The sequence below is a fragment of the Aquarana catesbeiana genome, unplaced genomic scaffold (genome assembly GCF_042186555.1).
Source record: "Aquarana catesbeiana isolate 2022-GZ unplaced genomic scaffold, ASM4218655v1 unanchor236, whole genome shotgun sequence".
Taxonomy (NCBI): domain Eukaryota; kingdom Metazoa; phylum Chordata; class Amphibia; order Anura; family Ranidae; genus Aquarana; species Aquarana catesbeiana.
Window position 1 is genome coordinate 659,268 of NW_027362664.1, and position 23,458 is coordinate 682,725.

General features: G+C 43.9%; 2 protein-coding genes across 7 annotated transcripts in view; one reads left to right on the forward strand and one right to left on the reverse strand.

Annotated features, from left to right (window-relative positions):
• LOC141121984 (uncharacterized) overlaps positions 1–23,458 on the forward strand; it is a 583,368-nt gene that overhangs the window by 107,137 nt on the left and 452,773 nt on the right. The gene's annotated exons all lie outside the window — the stretch shown is intronic.
• LOC141121964 (uncharacterized) overlaps positions 7,807–23,458 on the reverse strand; it is a 145,127-nt gene continuing 129,475 nt past the window's right edge. For 3 of the 6 annotated variants that reach the window (XM_073611740.1, XM_073611739.1, XM_073611737.1), the window contains exons 2-9: positions 23,128–23,255; positions 22,918–23,041; positions 22,704–22,801; positions 22,417–22,614; positions 22,131–22,337; positions 11,516–11,722; positions 11,254–11,395; positions 7,807–9,925 (exon numbers count right to left, since the gene is read on the reverse strand). In XM_073611740.1, the coding sequence (XP_073467841.1) occupies positions 8,829–9,925; positions 11,254–11,395; positions 11,516–11,722; positions 22,131–22,337; positions 22,417–22,614; positions 22,704–22,801; positions 22,918–23,002 (2,034 nt within the window). In that variant the 5' untranslated portion in view covers positions 23,003–23,041; positions 23,128–23,255 and the 3' untranslated portion in view covers positions 7,807–8,828. The remainder of the gene's footprint in view (positions 9,926–11,253; positions 11,396–11,515; positions 11,723–22,130; positions 22,338–22,416; positions 22,615–22,703; positions 22,802–22,917; positions 23,042–23,127; positions 23,256–23,458) is intronic. The other 3 variants (XM_073611741.1, XM_073611742.1, XM_073611743.1) reach the window with 3 other exon arrangements.

Sequence of the window (23,458 nt, forward strand, 5' to 3'; positions counted from 1 at the left end):
TACTGATGAGGCAGATGTGCCTCTTCCACTTGGGGACCGATGTCCCTCACATCCGATCCGGTGATCGGCTTTTTTTTCTACTCGCGCTGTCAGCGTGAGTAAAAAAAAAAAACGATTACCGATCTTTTGTTTACATCATGTGATCAGCTGTCATTGGCTGACAGCTGATCACATGGTAAGGGGCCGGGACCGGCCCCTTACACAGATCGGTGATCAGCCGAGTCTCAGTGACTCGGTGATCACAACGCGCCCGGCGCGCGCCCTGCAGGGCGCGCGCAGGGAGCGTGCACAGGGGAGGACGTCATATGACGTCCTCCCGGGAATGTAGGTCCGCGCTGTAGCCGTCATTCGGCTATAGCGCGGATACCAGGTGGCTAGGGAAGAACTACCCCAAAGGGAATTGTAGAATTTCGTCAAATGGGGAGCTAGTGTGGTTGAAAAGGTTTTATAATAACAGGTGGAAAAACAATCTGGTCCAGGGGCTGACCCCCTCTTGAGGTTTTTAAGTACTCCCATAACTTCTGTTTCAATAATTGGGTTGTCAAGCATTGTGATATGTTCCTGTGTTAATGTAGGGAGGGGAATTCCATCTAGAAAGTCCGTGAGGGTTTGGGGACTGGGTGTCCATTTTGATTGGTATAAGTCTACATAGAAGTCATGGAAAGCTGACATGATCCGATTCGGATTTTGCGTGAGCGATCTTGTGGAGTCACGTACCTTGGGGAAGGAAAATGTACAGGGCTTGGGCGTCAGTTTTGAGGCCATTTCAGGCACCATCTTATCTTTGTGAAGATAGAAATGAGCACTGGACTATCGAAGACTTTTTCAGCTTGGGTAGTAAGCGCTAGGTTTAGGGCTACTCTACCTGATTCCAACAGGTTCCGCGATTCGGTCATGGGTTTACATCTGTGTGTTTTGGAGAGTTTCTGAAACTCCTGCTCTAGTTTGTCTAAGTCTGCTCTTCGCTCCCTTTTCAGTTTGGTGGATATTTGAATTATCTTGTCCCTTAATACCGTTTTGTGTGCAGCCCAGAGCATTGCCGGGAGGACTGCACCATTGTCGTTGACCCTGAAGTACTCTTTTATTTCATTGTCCAGTATGATGCATTGGACCGGATCGCTAAGCAACGATTCATTCAATCGCCAACGGAAAGTACCATTCATTTTGGTAGGACTCGTAAGGTAAAGCGTTACCATCAAGTGGTCGGACAATGGTGAGTCCCTAATTGATGCTTTAGTGGCTTGAGGGATAGAGGAGGCTGCCACAAAAGTGTGGTCAATCCATGCCAGGGTTTGGTGGGGTGCTGAATAGTGGGTATAGTCCTTCTTAGTTGGACTGAGTTCTCTCCAAATATCCACCAAGCCATGGGTGTGGAGGGTTTTGGCTATCTGTAGGCTTTGTTTTGGGGGCCTGAGCAATCTAGAATGACCTCTTCCTGGCTTATCTAGCATTTGGTCCAAGGCTATGTTAGAATCTCCTCCCATGACTAGTGTCCCCAAGAAGTGAGGGGCAAGAACTTCTAGCATAGAGGTGAAAAATCTGGCCTGATTGCGAATTGGTGTATAATATGAAATGAATGTGTACAGGATCTCATTCACTGAGCCAGAAAGGAGGATGTATCTGCCCTCGGTGTCCTGAATGACTTCCTTAAGAGAGAAGGTGACTGCTCTAGACAGGAAGATGCCCACCCCTTTAGTTTTTTCTTCCGCTTTTGCCAGGAAGAATTGCGGAAACTTAGAGTGGACAAACAAGGGGTTATATGTTCGAGGAAAGTGGGTCTCTTGGAGGAGAGGCAGCTCCATCTGCATAGAAGAAGCGTTTTGGAAATACTTTCTACGTTTCAATGGGGAGTTTAGTCCCTGAACATTATGGGAAGCTACTCTAATGGACGCCATTTTCCTGTCATGTGGTGCAATGGACCAGAGGGGAAAATGAATGCTTCACTGAGCGGAGACCTACCTTCTACCTTGTATTTCCAGATGAGAGCCCCTGTAAACCAAGCCAGAAGGGTACACCTCTTGTAAGGCACTTGTGCATGGATCCTCTCTGATGCCTGTAGAAGAAAAGGTAAAAGTTAAGGGAAGGCGAGATGGGAAAGAAAAGGGAAAGGTTAAGAGTAAAGTGGTGTGAGGGACCGAAATGGCCACGATGTATCCCCATCTTGAACCCTCTCGAGTCCCACAAGAGGAGAGCGGAATCGACCACTCCTCCTCTTGCCAAGTATTGACCAGTGCGATCCCTGGTGAGGCAGATCAACACCCACCGCCGCGTGGAGAACCTGCCTGCACGCGGGGGCAGAGGGAAGGCTTAGCAGGAGGATGGGGGCCTAATATTTTATAGCATGAACAGTCATTGCATTGATGAGGTCCCCCCCCTTCCCTCCTCCCAGAGGATGCTCCGCTCCTGTGAGCGCCCACAAGGGCAGACCCGCCCCCGATAGGGGCGGTGACCACCCTCGGAGCCCCCCAGGAGCGGAGCGCCCAAAAATTAAAACAAGAATTGTAAGCTCAACTTAGAAGTAGATTAAACCATAAGCTTTTAACCGTGTCTTCCGGAACTATTGAGAATTTCTAAGTATAAGAAATGTAAGTAACCGTGAAATGTGAATAAAGAGATGACCGGGACGGCCCAGGGGGGAGTGGAGAAGGTCTCCTCCTCCCGGATCCCCCACTGAAGCCCCCCCTCCCCGGGACCACTACATAAGGATCCAAAGTTTCAGTCCCAATGCTTATAGAAATGTATTTGCCTCCTGGTGGACCCCCGGTAGGTCCCAAAATAAACTTGGGGGGATACTGTCCACGGGAATAGGAAAAAAGAGTTAGGTTTCCTAACTGACAGTCAGGCACATGTCAGGGGAGAAATATGTCCCTCTTCAGGAGGAGCACTCCCAGCGTGCGTGTGTGAGATGACCGAGAGGGAAACCTCCTAAGTGAGCAGGAAAGATGTATGCGATTTGGAGGACCCTTTTGTTCACAAGGGATGAGATTCTTTTGAGCGCTTGGATATCTGCTTCTTCCAGACCTGGGCGATCGGGCTCTGCGAAGATGGGCGTTTAGCCGATCCTGCATTCTTTTGGTTTGCAGAGCATGTAGAGTCCAGGGAAATGAGGCCCAAGTGCACCAACAGGTGTTCCACTTCGTGGATAGAGGCGAAGCCGTATGTTTTATCCTTGTAAGAGAACAACAAGCGGAAGGGGAAGGACCACCAGTACTTGATCATTTTTTGGGTCAAGACTTGCAGAAGTGGTTTCAGTGCTCCCCTGCATTGAATAGTGAGAGGGGAGAGGTCTGCAAGAATTTGGACAGGGTGTCCCTGTATGATCAGCTGTTGCACATTCCTGGTCAGGCGCATGACTTCCTTAACCCCATAGAAATGTGGTTTAACTATCACGTCTCTGGGCAGTCCATCCGGGCAGGGGGGATGGAGCACTCTATAAACAGGACTGTATATGAGAAGTTCCTGACCACCGCGCTCTATACACAGGACTGTATATGACATGTTCCTGACCACTGCACTCTATACACAGGACTGTATATGACATGTTCCTGCCCACTGCACTCTATACAAAGGGCTCTATATGACATGTTCCTGACCACTGCACTGTATATGACATGTTCCCGACCACTGCACTCTATACACAGGGCTGTATATGACATGTTCCTGACCACTGCACTCTATACAAAGGGCTGTATATGACATGTTCCTGACCACTGCACTCTATACACAGGACTGTATATGACATGTTCCCGACCACTGCACTCTATACACAGGGCTGTATATGACATGTTCCTGTCCACTGGATTCTATACACAGAGCTGTATATGACATGTTCCCAACCACTGCACTCTATACACAGGACTGTATATGACATGTTCCCAACCACTGCACTCTATACACAGGGCTGTATATGACATGTTCCTGACCACTGCACTCTATACACAGGACTGTATATGACATGATCCTGACCACTGCACTCTATACACAGGGCTGTATGACATGTTCCTGACCACTGCACTCTATACACAGGGCTGTATATGACATGTTCCTGACCACTGCACTCTATACACAGGGCTGTATATGACATGTTCCTGACCACTGCACTCTATACACAGGACTGTATATGACATGTTCCTGACCACTGCACTCTATACACAAGACTGTATATGACATGTTCCTGATCACTGCACTCTATACACAGGACTGTATATGACATGTTCCTGACCACTGCACTCTATACACAGGACTGTATATGACATGTTCCCGACCACTGCACTCTATACACAGGACTGTATATGACATGTTCCTGACCACCGCGCTTTATACATAGGGCTGTATATGACATGTTCCTGACCACTGTGCTCTATACACAGGGCTGTATATACATAGTTACATAGTAGGTGAGGTTGAAAAAAGACACAAGTCCAACCTATGTGTGATTATGTGTCAGTATTACATTGTATATCCCTGTATGTTGCGTTCATTTAGGTGCTTATCTAATAGTTTCTTGAAACTATCGATGCTCCCCGCTGAGACCACCACCTGTGGAAGGGAATTCCACATCCTTGCCGCTCTTACAGTAAAGAACCCTCTACATAGTTTAAGGTTAAACCTCTTTTCTTCTCATTTTAATGAGTGGCCACGAGTCTTGTTAAACTCTCTTCTGCGAAAAAGTTTTATTTCTATTGTAGGGTCACCAGTATGGTATTTGTATATTGAAATCATATCCCCTCTTAAGCGTCTCTTCTCCAGAGAGAATAAGTTCAGTGCTCACAACCTTTCCTCATAACTAAGATCCTCCAGACCCTTTATTAGCTTTGTTGCCCTTCTTTGTACTCGCTCCATTTCCAGTACATCCTTCCTGAGGACTGGTGCCCAGAACTAGACAGCATACTCTAGGTGCGGCCGGACCAGAGTCTTGTAGAGTGAGAGAATTATTGTTTTATCTCTGGAATTGATCCCCTTTTTAATGCATGCCAATATTCTGTTTGTTTTGTTAGCAGCAGCTTGGCATATATACAAATACAGAGATTGAACTGTTTATCCCATCCTCCAGGTCATTTATGAACAAATTAAATAGGATTGGTCCCAGCACAGAACCCTGGGGAACCCCACTACCCACCCCTGACCATTCTGAGTACTCCCCATTTATCACCACCCTCTGAACTCGCCCTTGTAGCCAGTTTTCAATCCATGTACTCACCCTATGGTCCATGCCAACGGACCTTATTTTGTACAGTAAACATTTATGGGGAACTGTGTCAAATGCTTTTGCAAAATCCAGTTACACCACGTCTACGGGCCTTCCTTTATCTAGATGGCAACTCACCTCCTCATAGAAGGTTAGTAGATTGGTTTGGCAAGAACGATTTTTCATGAATCCATGCTGATTACTGCTAATGATACCGTTCTCCTTACTAAAATCTTGTATATAATCCCTTATCATCCCCTCCAAGAGTTTACATACTATTGATGTTAGGCTAATTGGTCTGTAATTCCCAGGGATGTATTTTGGGCCCTTTTTAAATATTGGTGCTACATTGGCTTTTTTCCAATCAGCTGGAACCATTCCAGTCAGTAGACTGTCTGTAAAAATTAGGAACAACAGTCTGGTAATCACTTGACTGAGTTCCCTAAGTGCCCTCGGATGCAAGCCATCTGGTCCCGGTGATTTATTAATGTTAAGTTTCTCAAGTCTAATTTTAATTCTGTCCTCTGTTAACCATGTAGGTGCTTCCTGTGTTGTGTCATGAGGATAAACACTGCAGTTTTGGTTACTGAAGCCCCCCGATATATGACATACTCCTGACCACTGCGCTCTATGCACAGGGCTGTATATGACATGTTCCTGACCACTGCACTCTATACACAGGACTGTATATGACATGTTCCTGACCTCTGCACTCTATATACAGGGCTGTATATGACATGTTTCTGGCCACTGCACTCTATACACAGGACTGTATATGACACTGACCACTGCACTCTATACACAGGACTGTATATGACATGATCCTGACCACTGCACTCTATACACAGGGCTGTATATGACATGTTCCTGACCACCGCACTTTATACACAGGGCTGTATATGACATGTTCCTGACCACCGTGCTCTATACACAGGGCTGTATATGACATACTCCTGACCACTGCGCTCTATACACAGGGCTGTATGACATGTTCCTGACCACTGCACTCTATACACAGGACTGTATATGACATGTTCCTGACCACTGCACTCTATACACAGGGCTGTATATGACATGTTCCTGACCACCGCACTTTATACACAGGGCTGTATATGACATGTTCCTGACCACTGTGCTCTATACACAGGGCTGTATATGACATACTCCTGACCACTGCGCTCTATACACAGGGCTGTATATGACATGTTCCTGACCACCGCACTTTATACACAGGGCTGTATATGACATGTTCCTGACCACCGTGCTCTATACACAGGGCTGTATATGACATACTCCTGACCACCGTGCTCTATACACAGGGCTGTATATGACATACTCCTGACCACTGCGCTCTATACACAGGGCTGTATATGACATGTTCCTGACCACTGCACTCTATACACAGGACTGTATATGACATGTTCCTGACCACTGCACTCTATACACAGGGCTGTATATGACATGTTCCTGACCACCGCACTTTATACACAGGGCTGTATCTGACATGTTCCTGACCACTGTGCTCTATACACAGGGCTGTATATGACATACTCCTGACCACTGCGCTCTATACACAGGGCTGTATATGACATGTTCCTGACCACTGCACTCTATACACAGGACTGTATATGACATGTTCCTGACCACTGCACTCTATACACAGGACTGTATATGACATGTTCCTGACCACTGCACTCTATACACAGGACTGTATATGACAAGTTCCTGACCACTGCACTCTATACACAGCACTGTATATGACATGTTCCTTACCTCTGTACTCTATACACAGGACTGTATATGATATACTCCTGACCACTGCACTCTATACACATGACTGTATATGAAATGTTTCTGGCCACTGCACTCTATACATAGGACGGTATATGACACTGACCACTGCACTCTATACACAGGGCTGTATATGACATGTAACTGACCACTGCACTCTATACACAGGGCTGTATATGACATGTTCCTGACCACTGCACTCTATACACAAGGCTGTATATGACATGTTTCTGGCAATGCACTCTATACACAGGGCTGTGTATGACATGTTCCTGACCACTGCACTCTATACACAGCACTGTATATGACAAGTTCCTGACCACTGCACTCTATACACAGCACTGTATATGACATGTTACTTACCTCTGTACTCTATACACAGGACTGTATATGATATACTCCTGACCACTGCACTCTATACACATGACTGTATATGACATGTTTCTGGCCACTGCACTCTATACAAAGGACTGTATATGACACTGACCACTGCACTCTATACACAGGACTGTATATGACATGTTCCTGACCACTGCACTCTATACACAAGGCTGTATATGACATGTTTCTGGCCACTGCACTCTATACACAGGGCTGTATATGACATGTTCCTAAACACTGCACTCTATACACAGGACTGTATGTGACATGTTCCTGACCACTGCACTCTGGCCCTTATTTATGGTGAACTTTAAACTGATGACCCGTAAAAGCTTTTAAAGCGTCACCTATGAGCAATTTTGGGTACCAAAGATTTTCATTATTCCACCGACACAATCTATTTTCGTTCAATAATTTTTTTATTGTCATTTTACAAAATCAGGAAATAGTAAAGGAAGAAATCCAATTGATCAGGAAAATTACTTGTCTGGAATGTGGAAGCGGAGTCGTTAATAATTTGTGTACAATACATAACGTGTTACATTATTATAACAAAGTATTGTAGAAAAGATCACACCATAGAAAATGGGGGAAAGTAGAAAATAAACCCGGATACGAAGGTGACATTTGTGTATGAGTAACACCTTAATAATTATCACCATTTTATTCTCCAGGGCCTCTGCTTTCAGAAAAATATATGTTTGGGGATTTTAACTAATCTTCAGGCCCAAAATCCAAACCACACATAATATCTCCTTTCAAAGTGAAAAGAGAAATGATTTACACAAAATCAAACAGTATAAATATTCTCCAATCAATAACCTCTACCCGGACAAGATATGTAGAGATTTAAAGACAAGCGGTGTTCCCTCTGGTGCTGCACTCCGCCAAGCCACCCAAACCCACACAAGGGCAAAGGAAAGGAGTTCTCACCTAGTTTATCTCCGAGTTCCCCTTCCCTCCTGTTTGGGAATGGTAGAAGGATGGACTGAAGACAGAGAGACACGCTTCGGGGTCACCACTGGTAAGTAGAGCCTTAAAATGAAGTACATCAATTTCAGAATTTCTGTCTTGTCTGTGTCGGATCTCACAGCTTCTAGCTCTGTAACCTGCTATATCATTACCAGTAAACGTCACACAGACAAGACAGACATTCTGAAGGTGATGTCTTTCATTTCAAGGCTCTACTTACCTCTCTACACCCCAAAATGTACTCAGCCAATGAAAAGCCAACACGGTACAACACTTCATCCATGTCTTTGGTGATCTCTGATCTCCTTATGAAATGTTTCTTACATGATGAAGATCAGCCATGGAGTATATCTGAGGTGTATATCAGGGGGTGCTTCTTCCCCACATGAGAGCTGTGATGTCCAGCAACATTCATTTAGAAGACATTTCCTGCACTCAAGGCACTAATACACCTCAAGGGTTGTGTGGGATCCCTGATGTACAGGAAGACAGGACTTCAGTGAGGAACAATTCCCTCAATCAGGACAGGAATAGGGCTTCTCCCCTTGTGAGATCTCTGATGTTTGTGAAGATAGGACTTTTCTGAAAAACATTTCCCACACTCAGGACAGGAATGCGGCTTCTCCCCCATGTGAGATCTCTGATGTCTGGAAAGATTGGACTTCACGGAAAAACATTTGCCGCACTCAGGACAGGAATGCGGCTTCTCCCCCGTGTGCAATCTCTGATGTGTGTAAAGATTGGACTTCCCTGAAAAGCATTTCCCACACTCAGGACAGGAATACGGCTTCTCTCCCGTGTGCAATCTCTGATGTTTGTAAAGATAGGACTTTTGTGAAAAACATTTCCCGCACTCAGGACAGGAATATGGCTTCTCTTCCATGTGAGATCTCTGATGTGTGTAAAGATTGGTCTTCTGTGAAAAACATTTCCCACACTCCGCACAGGAAAACAGCTTATCCCCCGTGTGAGATCTCTGATGTGTAAAAAGATTGGACTTCTGTGAAAAACATTTCCCGCACTCAGGACAGGAATACGGCTTCTCTCCCGTGTGAGATCTCTGATGTGTGTACAGATTGGACTTCAGTGAAAAATATTTCCCACACTCAGAACAGGAATACGGCTTTTCCCCCGTGTGAGATATCTGATGTTTGCGAAGACTGGACTTCTGTGAAAAAGATTTCCTGCATTCAGGACAGGAATACGGCTTCTCTCCTGTATGCAATCTCTGATGTGTGTCTAGACTGGACTTCACTGAAAAACATTTTTCGCACTTAGGACAGGAATACGGCTTCTCCCCTGTATGAGATCTTTTATGCACATTAAGATGGGATTTAGAAGGGAAACACTTCCCGCACTCAGTACAGGAAAACCTCTTCTCTGTTGGAAGGACGGTACCATCCCTCACAGTCTGAGGTTCCTCAGGATAAGAGGAATACGATGGTCCATCTATGCTGTGTGGTGCCAGATGGACATTTGAGGAAGCCGGGTTTTCTCCTGGACTATACTGTGTGATGTCCTCATCTTCTACTTTACAGTCTGGAGACAAAGTGAGACAATCCTCTGAGGTTTTCCTCATCTCCCGTCCATCTACTAAAATAGAAATAAAAAGATTATTACTAGACATGAGCAGATTGGTTCCCCTAAACCAGGACTCCGCCCACATCAGGCAGCTTTGTCTCTGAGGATCTTACAATTCAACCCTCAAGGTAACTAGTAAATGGGTCCTCTGATCTCCTACCAGTTCATTTCTTTATTCATGGACCTTAGTCAGAGAGTGAGGAAACAACAAGAACTGTCTTTTATAGGAGTGAAAGTGATGCGAGGATTATAGGATGAGTGTCTCCACCCCCTCTATCACTCATTGCCATCTTCCCAACACAAGAAGTCCTGCACTTCCTTATTTAGTCCATGATTTAGTCATTAATAACAGCGGGGCTGAGCCCCACCAGAGGTCAGAGAGTGAGGATAGGGGGAGAACAACCACGATGAAGACTGGACTGATCCTGAAGACCCCCATCATTGGGTTATTGACTCCTCCCTCATTATCACTTTATGTTTAAGGTTCCAAAGTTTGAGGATGTTATCTCATTATTATCAACATGTAAAAGTATGTGCTCCAATCAAATCATCAGATATAAAATGTCCAGCTGGTAGAAAATGGGTGTAACAAAAGAGAATACATATTATGTATATATAGCAGTGGGTAGAGTGGAGAGAGCAGAAGTCAGGACTATGTAATGTACAACATATTGTATAAGATACAACAGATAGGACTATATAGTATCAGAATTATGTAATGTGCAACATAGAGTATATAGTGAAGGGGTCAGGAGTATGTAATGTACAATATACAGTGTAAGGGTCAGGACTCATAATATTGGTATTCAGGAATCAGTGGAAGATTAAATGTTTACATGAGAGAAGTTGCAGAGGTCCCACACCGCTGCCTCCCATCTCCTGAGACTGCACTCAGTGACTTGGGTCTGAGACTATACAGACATATCCCTCCACCCGGCACAGCCAGCAAATAACAGAAAAAGTAACCCTGGGAGAATTGTTCTGTCAGACATCTTGCCATACCCGGGTATCGGGCAGAAGACTCAAAGCACACACCCCAGGTGCCTAGGTCTACTAATGCCTATAGTGAAAATTAATATTTAGCTGCCAGCTGAACCCCAGAATCTCCATAAATTCAATCTAGATACATAAATTGTGTCTGCTGCCGTGAGAAGGAAGATTATCCGAGAAAAATACAGGAATATAGGATGGGGAACACAGCTCAGGAAAGTGACCAGGGGATTATATATATGCATATATTGCAGGGTATTAAAGGCTGATATCACCCAGTCCCCTGCCCTACTCTGGACCAATCAGTGAGCAGTATGGGTGGAGGAATGTATTTAGTGTTAATGGCCCACCTCTGCTGATCTCTGTAGGAGTGTCCTCCTCTATAAATGTCCCTGTTATTCCATCCTCCTCCATAGACTGCTGATCATCCCTCATAGATGTCTCTTCTTCTTCTACTTTAACCTCAAATTCTATATTGATTGGATCTCCACTCTAAATTAACAAAAAGAGAGAATATCATCTGTAAGAAAAAAGCTTTATTATTGTGACATCACATACAAATCCACACATTGTCCCTATAAGTCTGTGTTTTATAAGCTCCGTCCCACCAACCTTGTAACAGTGAGGGATGGTGTGATCTTCCTGTGTGGAATCCTGGGAATACAGAGGACGGGGACATCTCTCTGGTGGGTTCCTGGTATTAGGTGGCTCCATCATATTCGTATGTCCTTCTGAAAACTCCTCCATTACTCCATACTCCTCATCCTCCTCTTTATACTCTTCTTTAACAACAATATTATAATCCCCGAGGTTTCCACTCTGAATACATAATAAAACATTCATTGTAACTAGAGATGGGCAAAACAGCCCCCCTGTTTGGTTTGCACCAGAACTCCCAAACAGAGAAAAAGTTCTGACCGAAACGATGAACCCTATTAAAGTCTGTGGGACCCAAACTTGAAAAATCAAAAGTCCCCATTTTGAAGGCTTATATACAATTAATTGGCCATAAAAAGGGTATGGGGGCCAGGTACTGCCCTGGGGGACAGGTATCAATTGTTTTTGTCTTTTTAAAAAGATTGTTTTTCCAGGAGCAGGGGTTTTAATGATGCTTAACCACTTGCCTACAGGGCACTTACATACACTTCCTAACCAGGCCAATTTTCAGCTTTTTAGCGCTCTCACATTTTGAATGACAATTACTCAGTCATTCAGCACTGTACCCATGTACCCATATGAAATTTGTGTCATTTTTTCACACAAATAGAGAAGAAGGGGAAAATAGGTCAAGGGCTACTCCAAGCAATGCCCTCGAACATCAATCAAGGTTAGGACTATTTCGGTACTCAGATATACAACAAAAAATTATTATAAAAGATATAACATTTATTACAAAATAGATAAAGAGTACAAAATTCACAACAAGAACAACTCAGTAATTGTTGAAGAAATTTCACATAGACATAGCATTAAAAATAATGATTTAAGGGTCCCCACAGATATGTGGAGACAGTGATGTGGGAATGGACGTAGTCCTCGACACGTTTCGCGGCATGTGTCGCTTCTTCAGGAGGCGTCACCCAAAACATCTATAGAAAAATACAGTCTTATAATTACAATATCATGACAATTGTAATAATAGCAAAAACAGTTAGTAGCATATTTAATTCGGAGTATTTGGAAAAAGTCCTGTGTGATTTTTTTTTTCAATCGGTGTCTTTTTCTTTCACTTCCTGGGTGGTCCCCCCTCCCCCTATTCCTTCTCTCCTCCTTCCCTCCCCTCCCTCCTCCCTTCCCCTTTATTCCCTTCCCCCCCTTTTCTACTCCCCTCCCCTTCCCTTCCCCCCTCCTTCCTCTGTTTCTTTCTTTTTCTTTCCCCTTTCCTCTCTTTCTCTTATTCCATCCCTTCTTTCTCTTCCCAAACTTCTCTCTTTTCTTGTTCTTTCCCCCCTCCCCCCCTCTCTATTTTCTGTTTTTTTCCCTCCCTTCCTTTTTTTTTTTTCTATCCCAACTCTTCTCCCCCCCTTCCCTATTACCTTTCCTCCCCATCTATCCCTTTTTCAAACTTGTTACTCCTTTTCTCCTAATCTTATCTTGTGCACTGGGTTTGTGTTGGAACCCACGATAAATCAATTAATCATACTTATATATATTTTATTTTACTTCTAGTCCGTCCCAAATAGCCCCCTGTGTCCGTCCCCGGGGGACTACCCTATTATAGGGTGTCTCAACTGATGCCGTTTATTGCCACAAGGGTCTTCGTTGGTGAGTCACACAGGACTTTTTCCAAATACTCTGAATTAAATATGCTACTGTTTTTGCTATTATTACAATTATCATGATATTGTAATTATAAGACTGTATTTTTCTATAGATGTTTTGGGTGACGCCTCCTGAAGAAGCGACACATGCCGCGAAACTTGTCGAGAACTACGTCCATTCCCACATCACTGTCTCCACATATCTGTGGGGGCCCTTAAATCATTATTTTTAATGCTATGTCTATGTGATATTTCTTCAACAATTACTGAGTTGTTCTTGTTGTGAATTTTGTACTGTTTATCTATTTTGTAATAAATGTTACATCTTTTATAATATTTTTTTGTTGTATATCTGGGTACTGAAATAGTCCTAACTAATGATGTTCGAGGGCATTGCTTGGAGTAGCCCTTGACCTATTTTCCCCTTCTTCACTATATAATTATGGGATGATACCTAACCCTAGTCATTGTATTTACCTATTGAGGCAACACTTCTCAATTCACACAAATAGAGCTTTCTTTTGGTGGTATTTAATCACCACTGAGGTTTTTATTTCTTGCTTTATAAATAAAAAAAAGACTGAAAATTTTGTAAAAAAAAAAAAAATAATAATTTTTCTTAATTTCTGTTATGAAATTTTGAAAATTAGTAATTTTTCTTCATAAATGTGGGCCAGAATTTATACTACTACATATCTTTGGTAAAAATAACCCAAATCAGTGTACATTATTTGGTCTTTATGAAAGTTATAGAGTCTACAAGCTACGGTGCCAATCACTGAAAATTGATCACACCCGATATGTCTTGAGACACCAACAAGCCAGGAAAGTACAAAAACCCCCAAATGACTCCTTTTTGAAAAGAAGACAGTCCAAGGTATTTAGGAAGCGGCATGGTGAGTTTTTAGAAGTTGTCATTTTTTTTCCCACAATTATTTGCAAAGTGACGTTTTGTTCCCAAAATTGTCATATTAACAGGTTATTTCATTCACACAGCATATTCATAATTGCAATTTCACCCCAAAATACATTCTGCTACTCCTCCTGAGTATGGCGATACCACATGTGTGAAACTTTTACACAGCCTGGCCACATACAGAGGCCCAACATGCAGGGGGCACCATCAAGCATTCTTGGAGCATAAATTACACATCTAATTTCCTGACTACCTATCACACTTTTGAAGGCCCCAAAAGCACCAGGACAATGAAAAAGGCTCAACAAAAATGACCCCACTTTGGAAAGTAAGCACCCCAACATATATTCTATGGGGCATAATGAGTTTTTTGAACGTCATTTTTTTCCACAAGTTTTTGGAAAATGTGGAAAGAAAATGAAAAACACATTATTTTTTACACAAAGTTGTCCATGTATAAGATATTTCTTACACATAACATGTATTTTGGGGTGTAATTTTTGCTATGTACATTCTGCTACTCCTCCTGAGTATGGTGATACCACATGTGTGAGACTTTTACACAGCTTGTCTACTTACAGATTGAATAGAGAATATGGGGCAAAGAGATGCCCCGGAAAAGCCCTTGGAGAATCAGCCACGGTATATATCCAAAAATTGAAGGTAAACTTTATTACTGTATCAAAAAAGTGTGTAAAAATTCCAAACAACATTTAGAAGGTACAAGTAAGGGGTGCATCCCCATCATACCCACCTTAAAAAAACATACATACAAAACTTGACATGACAACGTTGTCACACTAAGGCACCAAACCTATGGGCCCCACTCATACACCACCATGCATGCGCCCAGCTGAGCTGACTGATTGGAGATGCTGTGTAAATAGTATATTTCATTTCACCTAGGAACGCCAGTTGGGACGGATTGAGTGAAATAGAATTGTTTAGCTAAATGCCCGTACCAGGCTCGTTGCCATTACTAATGTCCATACCAAAAGGGAGTGTCCTGGTGAAGTAATTAATGATAGATAGACCGTTGTTTGAGCCACATGAGTGCTGATATCAAAAACTGAACTGAAATGTTGCAGGTATGAAATAAAGAAGCTGGTCGGGAAGTGCTTGGTTAAGTAACCACATATAGTCCCAGGCAAGTATAAGGAATCATGGATTTTCTCCCGATCGTTCTTGGTACTGTTAAAGTATGCACAGTTCACATGAACATTTCTTATAATCACTGTTAGTATTGAGGAAATAATGATGAGAAAAAAACAAGTTAGACTTACCGGTAACTTGTTTTCCAGAAGTCTTTCAGGACAGCACCTGTGAGATAGTGACTCCTCCCACCGGACCATAGGAAACACCTTCTTCCTCCAGAACTTTAAAGGGTGGCACCTCCCTACCATACCTCAGTTGTAGAAGAGAACCTCCGGCTACGGCCGGAACACATAAACAAATACGTTAGTCACAGCATAGTATATTAAACGCAATAGGGGTGGATGTTGCTGTCCTGAAAGACTTCTGGAAAACAAGTTACCGGTAAGTCTAACTTGGTTTTTCCCACGGCGTCTTTCAGGACAGCACCTGAGAGGATAACAGAGACTTACCCCCTTAGGACGGGACAACAGCTTGCAGGACCTTTTTGCCAAAAGCCTGACCGCTGGCAGATGTGAGGTCCAGCCTGTAATGTTTCACGAATGTGTGAAAACTTGACCACGTTGCCGCCTTGCAAATTTGTTCAGGGGTGGCACCAGCTCTCTCTGCCCAAGTGGCCGCCAGTGCTCTGGTTGAGTGTGCACAAATTCCTGCTGGTGGAGACAGACCTACATGCAAATAAGCCTCTGAAATTGATAATTTCAGTCATCTCGCTAAAGAAACTTTAGAAGCCTGGCAACCTTTTCTGTTGCCTGAAAATAGCACAAACAGTGAATCTGAACGTTTAAAGAGCTTTGTTCTTTCCAAGTAACACAACAAAGCCCTCTTGACATCCAACATGTGGAAAAAAGTCTCCTTGCTGGGTTAGGGCAGAAGGTTGGAAGTACAATGTCTTGAGCATGATTCTGCACTGAAGCTACCTTCGGTAAGAATTTTGGGTCTGTCCTAACTATAATTCTATCTGGAAAAATAGACAAATAAACTTCCTTAATTGATAGAGCGTTGAACTCACTCATCCTGCATGCAGAGACAATGGCAATCAGAAACTCGGTCTTAAAAGTGAGATATCTGAGAGGCGCTTCTTTCAAAGGCTCAAAGGGACTTTTTGTTAGAGACTGCAGGACTATCGACAGATTCCATTTAGGGAAAGCCTTAAGTGGTGCTGGTTTAGATCTCGTAAGAGCCCTAAAAAAATCTGATTACCAGCGGATTCGAGGCCACAGATTTTTCTAAGAACACTGCTAGCGCAGCAACCTACACCTTCAGGGTACTAACCGCTAGCCCCTTGTCAGCTCCATTTTGTAAAAATTCTAGAATGGAAATAAGACTCCCTGGGTCCTAGGCAGATGAATTACACCATGTAAACCTTCCAGACCTTAGAATAAAATGTCCCTAGTCACCTTTTTCCTACTTGACAATAGTGTTGTAATCAACCGGTTAGAAAAACCCCTTGCTTCTTAGGAGCTGCTCTTCAGATACCAAGCTGTGAGCTCCAGAGTGGCCACCTCTGGATGATTTATCGGGCCTTGTAACAGAAGATCATGCCTGAGGGGCAGATGCCAACAAGGTTTGACCGCCATTCTCAGAAGGGTTGAAAACCAAGCCCTTCTTGGCCAAAAGGGCGTGATTAGGATGATTGGTACCATCTCCTTCTGAATTTTCCTTAATATTAACGGAATTAACTGGAATGGGGGGGAAGGCGTAACAAAGATGGAATTTCCATGGATACGCCAAAGCATCTGTCCCTAGTGACCCGTCGTGATTGTTCAGGGAAAAGAATTGAGGAACCTGAGCATTCTCCTTTGAGGCGAACAGGTCCACCTCTGGCTGCCCCCATTTTTCGGCAATCATAGTGAAAACTTCTGGATTCCGCGACCATTCTGCTTCTTGAATGGGGTTCCTGCTCAGGAAATCCGCCACCCTGTTCAGGGTCCCTTTTAGGTGGACTGCTGATAGAGACAGCAAGTGTCCCTCTGCCCACCAAAGAATTTCCATGGCTAGTACTTGCAGTAACTTGCTCCTTGTACCCCCCTGCCTGTTTATATAAGCCACTTCCGTGGCATTGTCCGTTAGAATCTGAACATGCTGAGAGTGAAGATCCTGAGCAAATGCCTTTAGAGATAAGGCTATTGCCTTGAGCTCTCTCCAGTTTGATGAAGGAAATAAGAGAAGAAGGAAGCCCCGTCTCTCAGGACCACCAAAGAGATCTTGACTCCCCTCCCAAAGATGTTCCCTCCGGGCCAGAGGAAGCACAAAAACTGAGGTATGGTAGTGAGGTGCTTTAAAGTTCTGGAGGAAGAAGGTGTGTCCTATGGTCCGGTGGGAGGAGTCACTATCTCTCAGGTGCTGTCCTGAAAGACGTCTTGGGAAAATTCAAATGGTAGCCCGAAGGCTCTCACCACTCCATGAAAACCGCCAGGAATTCTGTAGTCTCGGTAGTCTCACAGATATGTGTAAGACAGGTAGACCACATCCAAATGTCCACATGTGCTTGAGCAGTCGATTGCTTCTCAGCAGGGTATAAGGCAATCAGATCAGCTGATTGAATAGCTTATAGCTACAGTGATTCGGAAGGCTCTGCGGTCAATGCTGAAGAGGACTACAGACGAGAGTCAGACCTATTATATAGCCATTTTAGAGAGAGTGGTTACTCTCACCATATTTTGAAACAAGCGCGTAAGATTGCTGCAAACAAGACTAGGTCTGACCTGCTTTCTGATCGTGAGACAGTTCCTGATGTCACTGATGGGCCAGTTAGACTAATCATGTAATATGGATCCCGATGGAGTCAGATTGACTCCATTTTACGGAACCATTGGCACATCTTGACCCGTCCCATTGGTATGGAAGAGATAGTGGGTTCTAGACCACACATGTGCCAGAAATCCTAATGATACAGTGGTCCATTCAGACATGCCCATATGACTTACAGAAACTGGCTCACTGATATGCCTCGACCCAAGGGAACGTATCCTTGTGGCCACTGTGGTATGTGCCGTTATGTTGATCTGAAGTGACCTGAGGTGTTCACTGACTCCGAAAGAAACAAGGAATTTATTAACTGTTCTACTACGCAGGTACTATATATCCTTGAGTGCCCTTGTAATAAACTGTATGTGAGTAAGACTAAACGCCAACTCTGAATAAGGATCAGTGAACACCTCAAAAGTATCAAACTAAAAGAGGAGACCCCCGTGGCACAGCATTTTTCAATGTACCATAGTGGTAAATCCTCAGGCCTACGTTTCAAAGGATTTTTCGCTTTAAATCTTTCAGCACGCAGAGGCGACTTTGATCGCGTTCTGCTGAAAAAAGAAAAATCATGGATTTTTAGACTTATCTCTTTACAGCCTATTGGGTTAAACAATGAGTTGAGGTATTCTTAGAGCCATGATTAGCCGACCGGCAGAATTGATTGACACATTGAATTCATCAAACTCATCTCCTTCCCCTCCCCCCTTCTTCTGTACTTGTAAATATTAATTTGATATTTCCGAGAAAACATATACAAAGTACCGTCGCTCTATACTTAGATGAAAGTCTTATTAGAGCTATGGTTCTTTGTATAAACCCTTTTGAACATATTCGCTGAGAATTAATGAATGAATCCAGAGGTTTATCCTTTAAAAATATTATTACGCAATATCTCACACAAACAACCTGTTTTTTGCTTTGTTTTAAATCATGTTCAATATGACCTGTCACCACAAGATGGCCCCTCAAATTGTACTTTGACGTAGTCTACACCGATTGGACATTGATTCCTTTAAGAAGACGATGCAATCTTACGTCGTACATCCTGAAGAAGCGCACAATCACGTGTGCGAAATGCATTGACGTAGCGAGCATCTAACCAGCCCCACGATACACTCTGCGTTCCAGCTAATGTGCGTGTAACACTTCCGCACTGCCATCCACCGCTATTTGGACAAGTCTGCTACAACACATTGACCACTGAGCCTTCCGTGCCACTGTAGCTGAAAGCTATTCAAGCAGCTGATCCGATTGCCTTATACCCTGCTGAGAAGCAATCGACTGCTCAAGCACATGTGGACATTTGGATGTGGTCTACCTGTCAGCGGTATCGCCACTACTGGAAGAACTACACATATCTTCGAGATTATGGAGACTAGGGAATCCCTGGGGGTTGTCATGGAGTGGTGAGAGCCTTCGGGCTACCATTTGAATTTTCCATTTTTCTCATCAATATTTCCTCAATACTAACAATGATTATAAGAAATGCTCATGTGAGCTGTGCATACTTTAGCAGCACCAAGAACGATCGGGAGAAAATCCATGATTCCTTATACTTGCCTGAGACTATATGTGGTTACTTAACCAAGCACTTCCCGACCAGCTTCTTTATTTCATACCTGCAACATTTCAGTTCAGTTTTTGATATCAGCACTCATATGGCTCAAACAACGGTCTATCTATCACTAATTACTTCACCAGGACACTCCCTTTTGGTATGGACATTAGTAATGGCAACAAGCCTGGTACGGGCATTTAGCGAAACAATTCTATTTCATTCAATCCGTCCCAACTGGTGTTCCTGGATGAAACTAAATATACTATTTACACAGCAGCTCCAATCAGTGAGCTCAGCTGGGCGCATGCATGGTGGTGTATGAGTGGGGCCCATAGGTTTGGCGCCTTAGTGTGACAACGTTGTCATGTCAAGTTTTGTATTTATGTTTTTTAATGCTGGGTATGATGGGGATGTACCCCTTACTTGTACCTTTTTAAATGTTTTTTTGGAATTTTTACACACTTTTTTGATATAGTAATAAAGTTTATCTTCAATTTTTGGATATACCTTGGCTGATTCTCCAAGGGATTTTCCGGGGCATCTCTTTGCCCCATTTTTGCTATTCAATAGGTCATTTTTTTTGCTCTGTAGGTATCCCTACCTCCTTCTTTCTGACACTGTTGAGTTTCTCTTTGCGTTTCTTTTTTTTTTTACACTGTCCACATACAGAGGCCCAACATGCAGGGAGCACCATCAGGTGTTCTAGGGGCATAAAATGACATATCTAATTTCCTAATTACCTACTACACTGTTAAAGGCCCTGGAGCACCAGGACAATGGAAACGCGCACAAAATGACCCCATTTTGTAAAGCAAATATCCCAACATAGTAGTTGCACTGATAGCACTGTACGGGCACAGGGATGGCACTCAGGGTCATGCCAACTCACGCTGCTGTGTGGTTTCTCTCTCCTCTCCTCACATTGATACAGCATGTGAGGAGAGGAGAGAGAAACACTGCAGCTGCGTGAGTTGGCATGATCCTGAGTGCCATCCCGGGTTAGTTGACAAACTTATCGATCCATCATTGAACAGAGCTATCACGTGTTAAAGGGCCGCTGTGATTGGCCCTTTACCTCGATCCGTGATGTGCTGGGTCCCACAGACCCAGTAATCACGGACACTTCCAGGTGTGTGCCCCAGGGGGGCGCGCAAGTAGCCTGAGCACAGGAGGTCAGCAATAGACACCCTCCCAGAACTAGCCAGCCATGCTCCAGCCGCCAGTCAGCTATAGGAAAGTATATTGAAGTGCGATCGGCAAGTGGTTAAAGTGAAACACAAAAAAAAATTCCAATAAATATAGTGCCTGGGGGGTCCCCTTAGTCTGTCTGTAAAGTGGTGTATCTGTACCATGTATAGAACCTGCTGCAGCAAAACTGACATTTCAAAAAAAAAATTAAGAAATTGCCGGCAATACAATACCTTTTCCGGCAATAGAAAAATGTTAAAAAAAACAGCATGGTGGTCCCCCCATTCCATACCAGGCCCTTTTAAAAAAAAAAAAACGGCGTGGGTCCCCCCAAAATCTATACCAAACCCTTATCTGAGCATGCAGCCTGGTAGGTCAGGAATGGGGAGGGACGAGCAAGCGCCACCACCCCTCCTGAACCATACCAGGCCACATACCCTCAACATAGGAGGGTGCCCAGCATGTAGTGGTCGGTGACGTCACAAGAGGGGCGGTGCCACAAGTTGACGTCGCTGAATGGCTCCGCCTTTTACCTATATAAGAACTGTCAAATGGCAAGCCAGGCATTTTGACTGTGGAGCGTTTTTTTTTTTGGGGGGTCGGCGGTGCAGCGGGCGTCGTGAATGAAATGGAAAAACATCGGGGGGACATTGTTTTTTTATTTTTTAATAAAGGAATTGTCAAAAACAGTCTCTGTATTTTCATTACTTTTTGACACTTTTTTGGTGAATGAGTAGGGGTACTGTGCACCCCATACTCATTCACATGGGGGGGCCAGGATCTGGGGGCCCCCCTTGTTATTGGGTCTTCCAGATTTCAATAAGCCCCGCCCACAGATCCCCACAACCACCGCTAAGGGTTGTCAAGAAGAGGTACTTGTCCCCATCAACATGGGGGACAAGGTGCTTTGGGATGGGAGGCCCCCCTGCACCCCCCCATGTTGAGGGCATGTTCCTGGCCTATCATGCTGCATGCTCAGATAAGGGTCTGGTATGGATCGGAGGGGGGGCTCCAACGTTTTGTTTTTTTTCACTTTTTTATTGCCGACAATGTTTTTTTTTCAATTCAGCTGTCAGGGAGGAAGCCCATTAACAGCTGAAGACTCATCAGTTGTTAGGGGTGCCATGGGCAGCTTCCAGACCCCACTCCTTAATATTTAGCTATTCATTGCACCTTGATTGGGCAAGGCATTACCCAATCAGGGCTTAGAATGCACTGTGCAGCATGTAGTGCATTGCAGAGGGTTCAGCGGTGCAAACATCCACCGAATGCCCTGTAAATTCTGGTGCTCGCCAAACGGGCAAACAGGCAATGTTCAGGCCAAACCGTTTGCCAACTTTAATTGCAAAAAACATGCTGTGTATAAATTATAACTACCAATAATTGTTAATCATCTACCTGATATCGGTGAGGGATGGTGTGATCTTCCTGTGTGGAATCCCGGGAATACAGAGGATGAGGACATCTCTCTGGTGGGTTCCTGGTATTAGGTGCCTCCATCGTATCCTTGTTTCCTTCTGAAAACTCCACCATCACTCCATACTCCTCATCCTCATCTTTATACTCTTCTTTAACAACAATATTATTATCCCCGAGGTTTCCACTCTGAAAATATAATAAGAAATTCATTTTACCAAACATGCTGTGTATAAATCAGAACTACTAATAATTGTCAATCATCTACCTGATGATGGTGAGGGATGGTGTGATCTTCCTGTGTGGAATCCCAGGAATACAGAGGACGGGGACATCTCTCTGGTGGGTTCCTGGCATTAGGTGGCTCCATCATATCATTGTGTCCTTCTGAAAACTCCTCCATCACTCCATACTCCTCTTTTATCTCTTCTTTAACCTCAACTTTAGAACCTCTCAGGTTTCCACTCTGAATATAGAATAAAAATGACATCAATTGTAACAATGCAGATAATGTACAGATCCTAATGATACTATCAGTGATTGTTCCTCATCTACCTGATGATGGTGAGGGATGGTGTGATCTTCCTGTGTGGAATCCCGGGAATACAGAGGACGGGGACATCTCTCTGGTGGGTTCCCATTACTGGATCCATCTGTAGGAAACACACACACTGACTGAATACATTGTTTCTATGTGTTTATCAGATGATGGGGGATCTAGGTGGAGCCTCCGTACTGCTCTCTCCTTTACAATAAAGTCTCCTCTTACCCGGTGATGTGAGGGGCGGCTGATTGTCCATCATGACGTCCTTGTAGAGATCCTTGTGTCCTTCTAAATACTCCCACTCCTCCATGGAGAAATAGACAGTGACATCCTGACACCTTATAGGAACCTGACACACACAATGATACAGTCACCATCCAGACACATCCCTTGTCTGTTACTGGATAATGTCCCAGAATTCCCAGCACCGCTCACCTCTCCTCCATGATCTCTCTGGTGACTTCTAGAATCTTCTTTGTATTTCTCTATTCTATCAGGGAGGGAGGTGGAGGCAATGTGATGGTCATATGATCTCCAGACTTCACAGGAGGAAAACTCTAGATCTGAACACAAATAGTAAAATCAAATGATATTCCCAGAATCCTCCTCACCTCACCATTTGGGTTTCCATTAAAGCCCCACTTCAGACTGAGATATAATTCACCCACACAGGACCCCCACACAATGCAGGTTAAAAGCTTGTTGCATGTATTCTGATGTCATTACATACAATGCAGGACCAACAGTCCCACTTTGCAAACGAGGA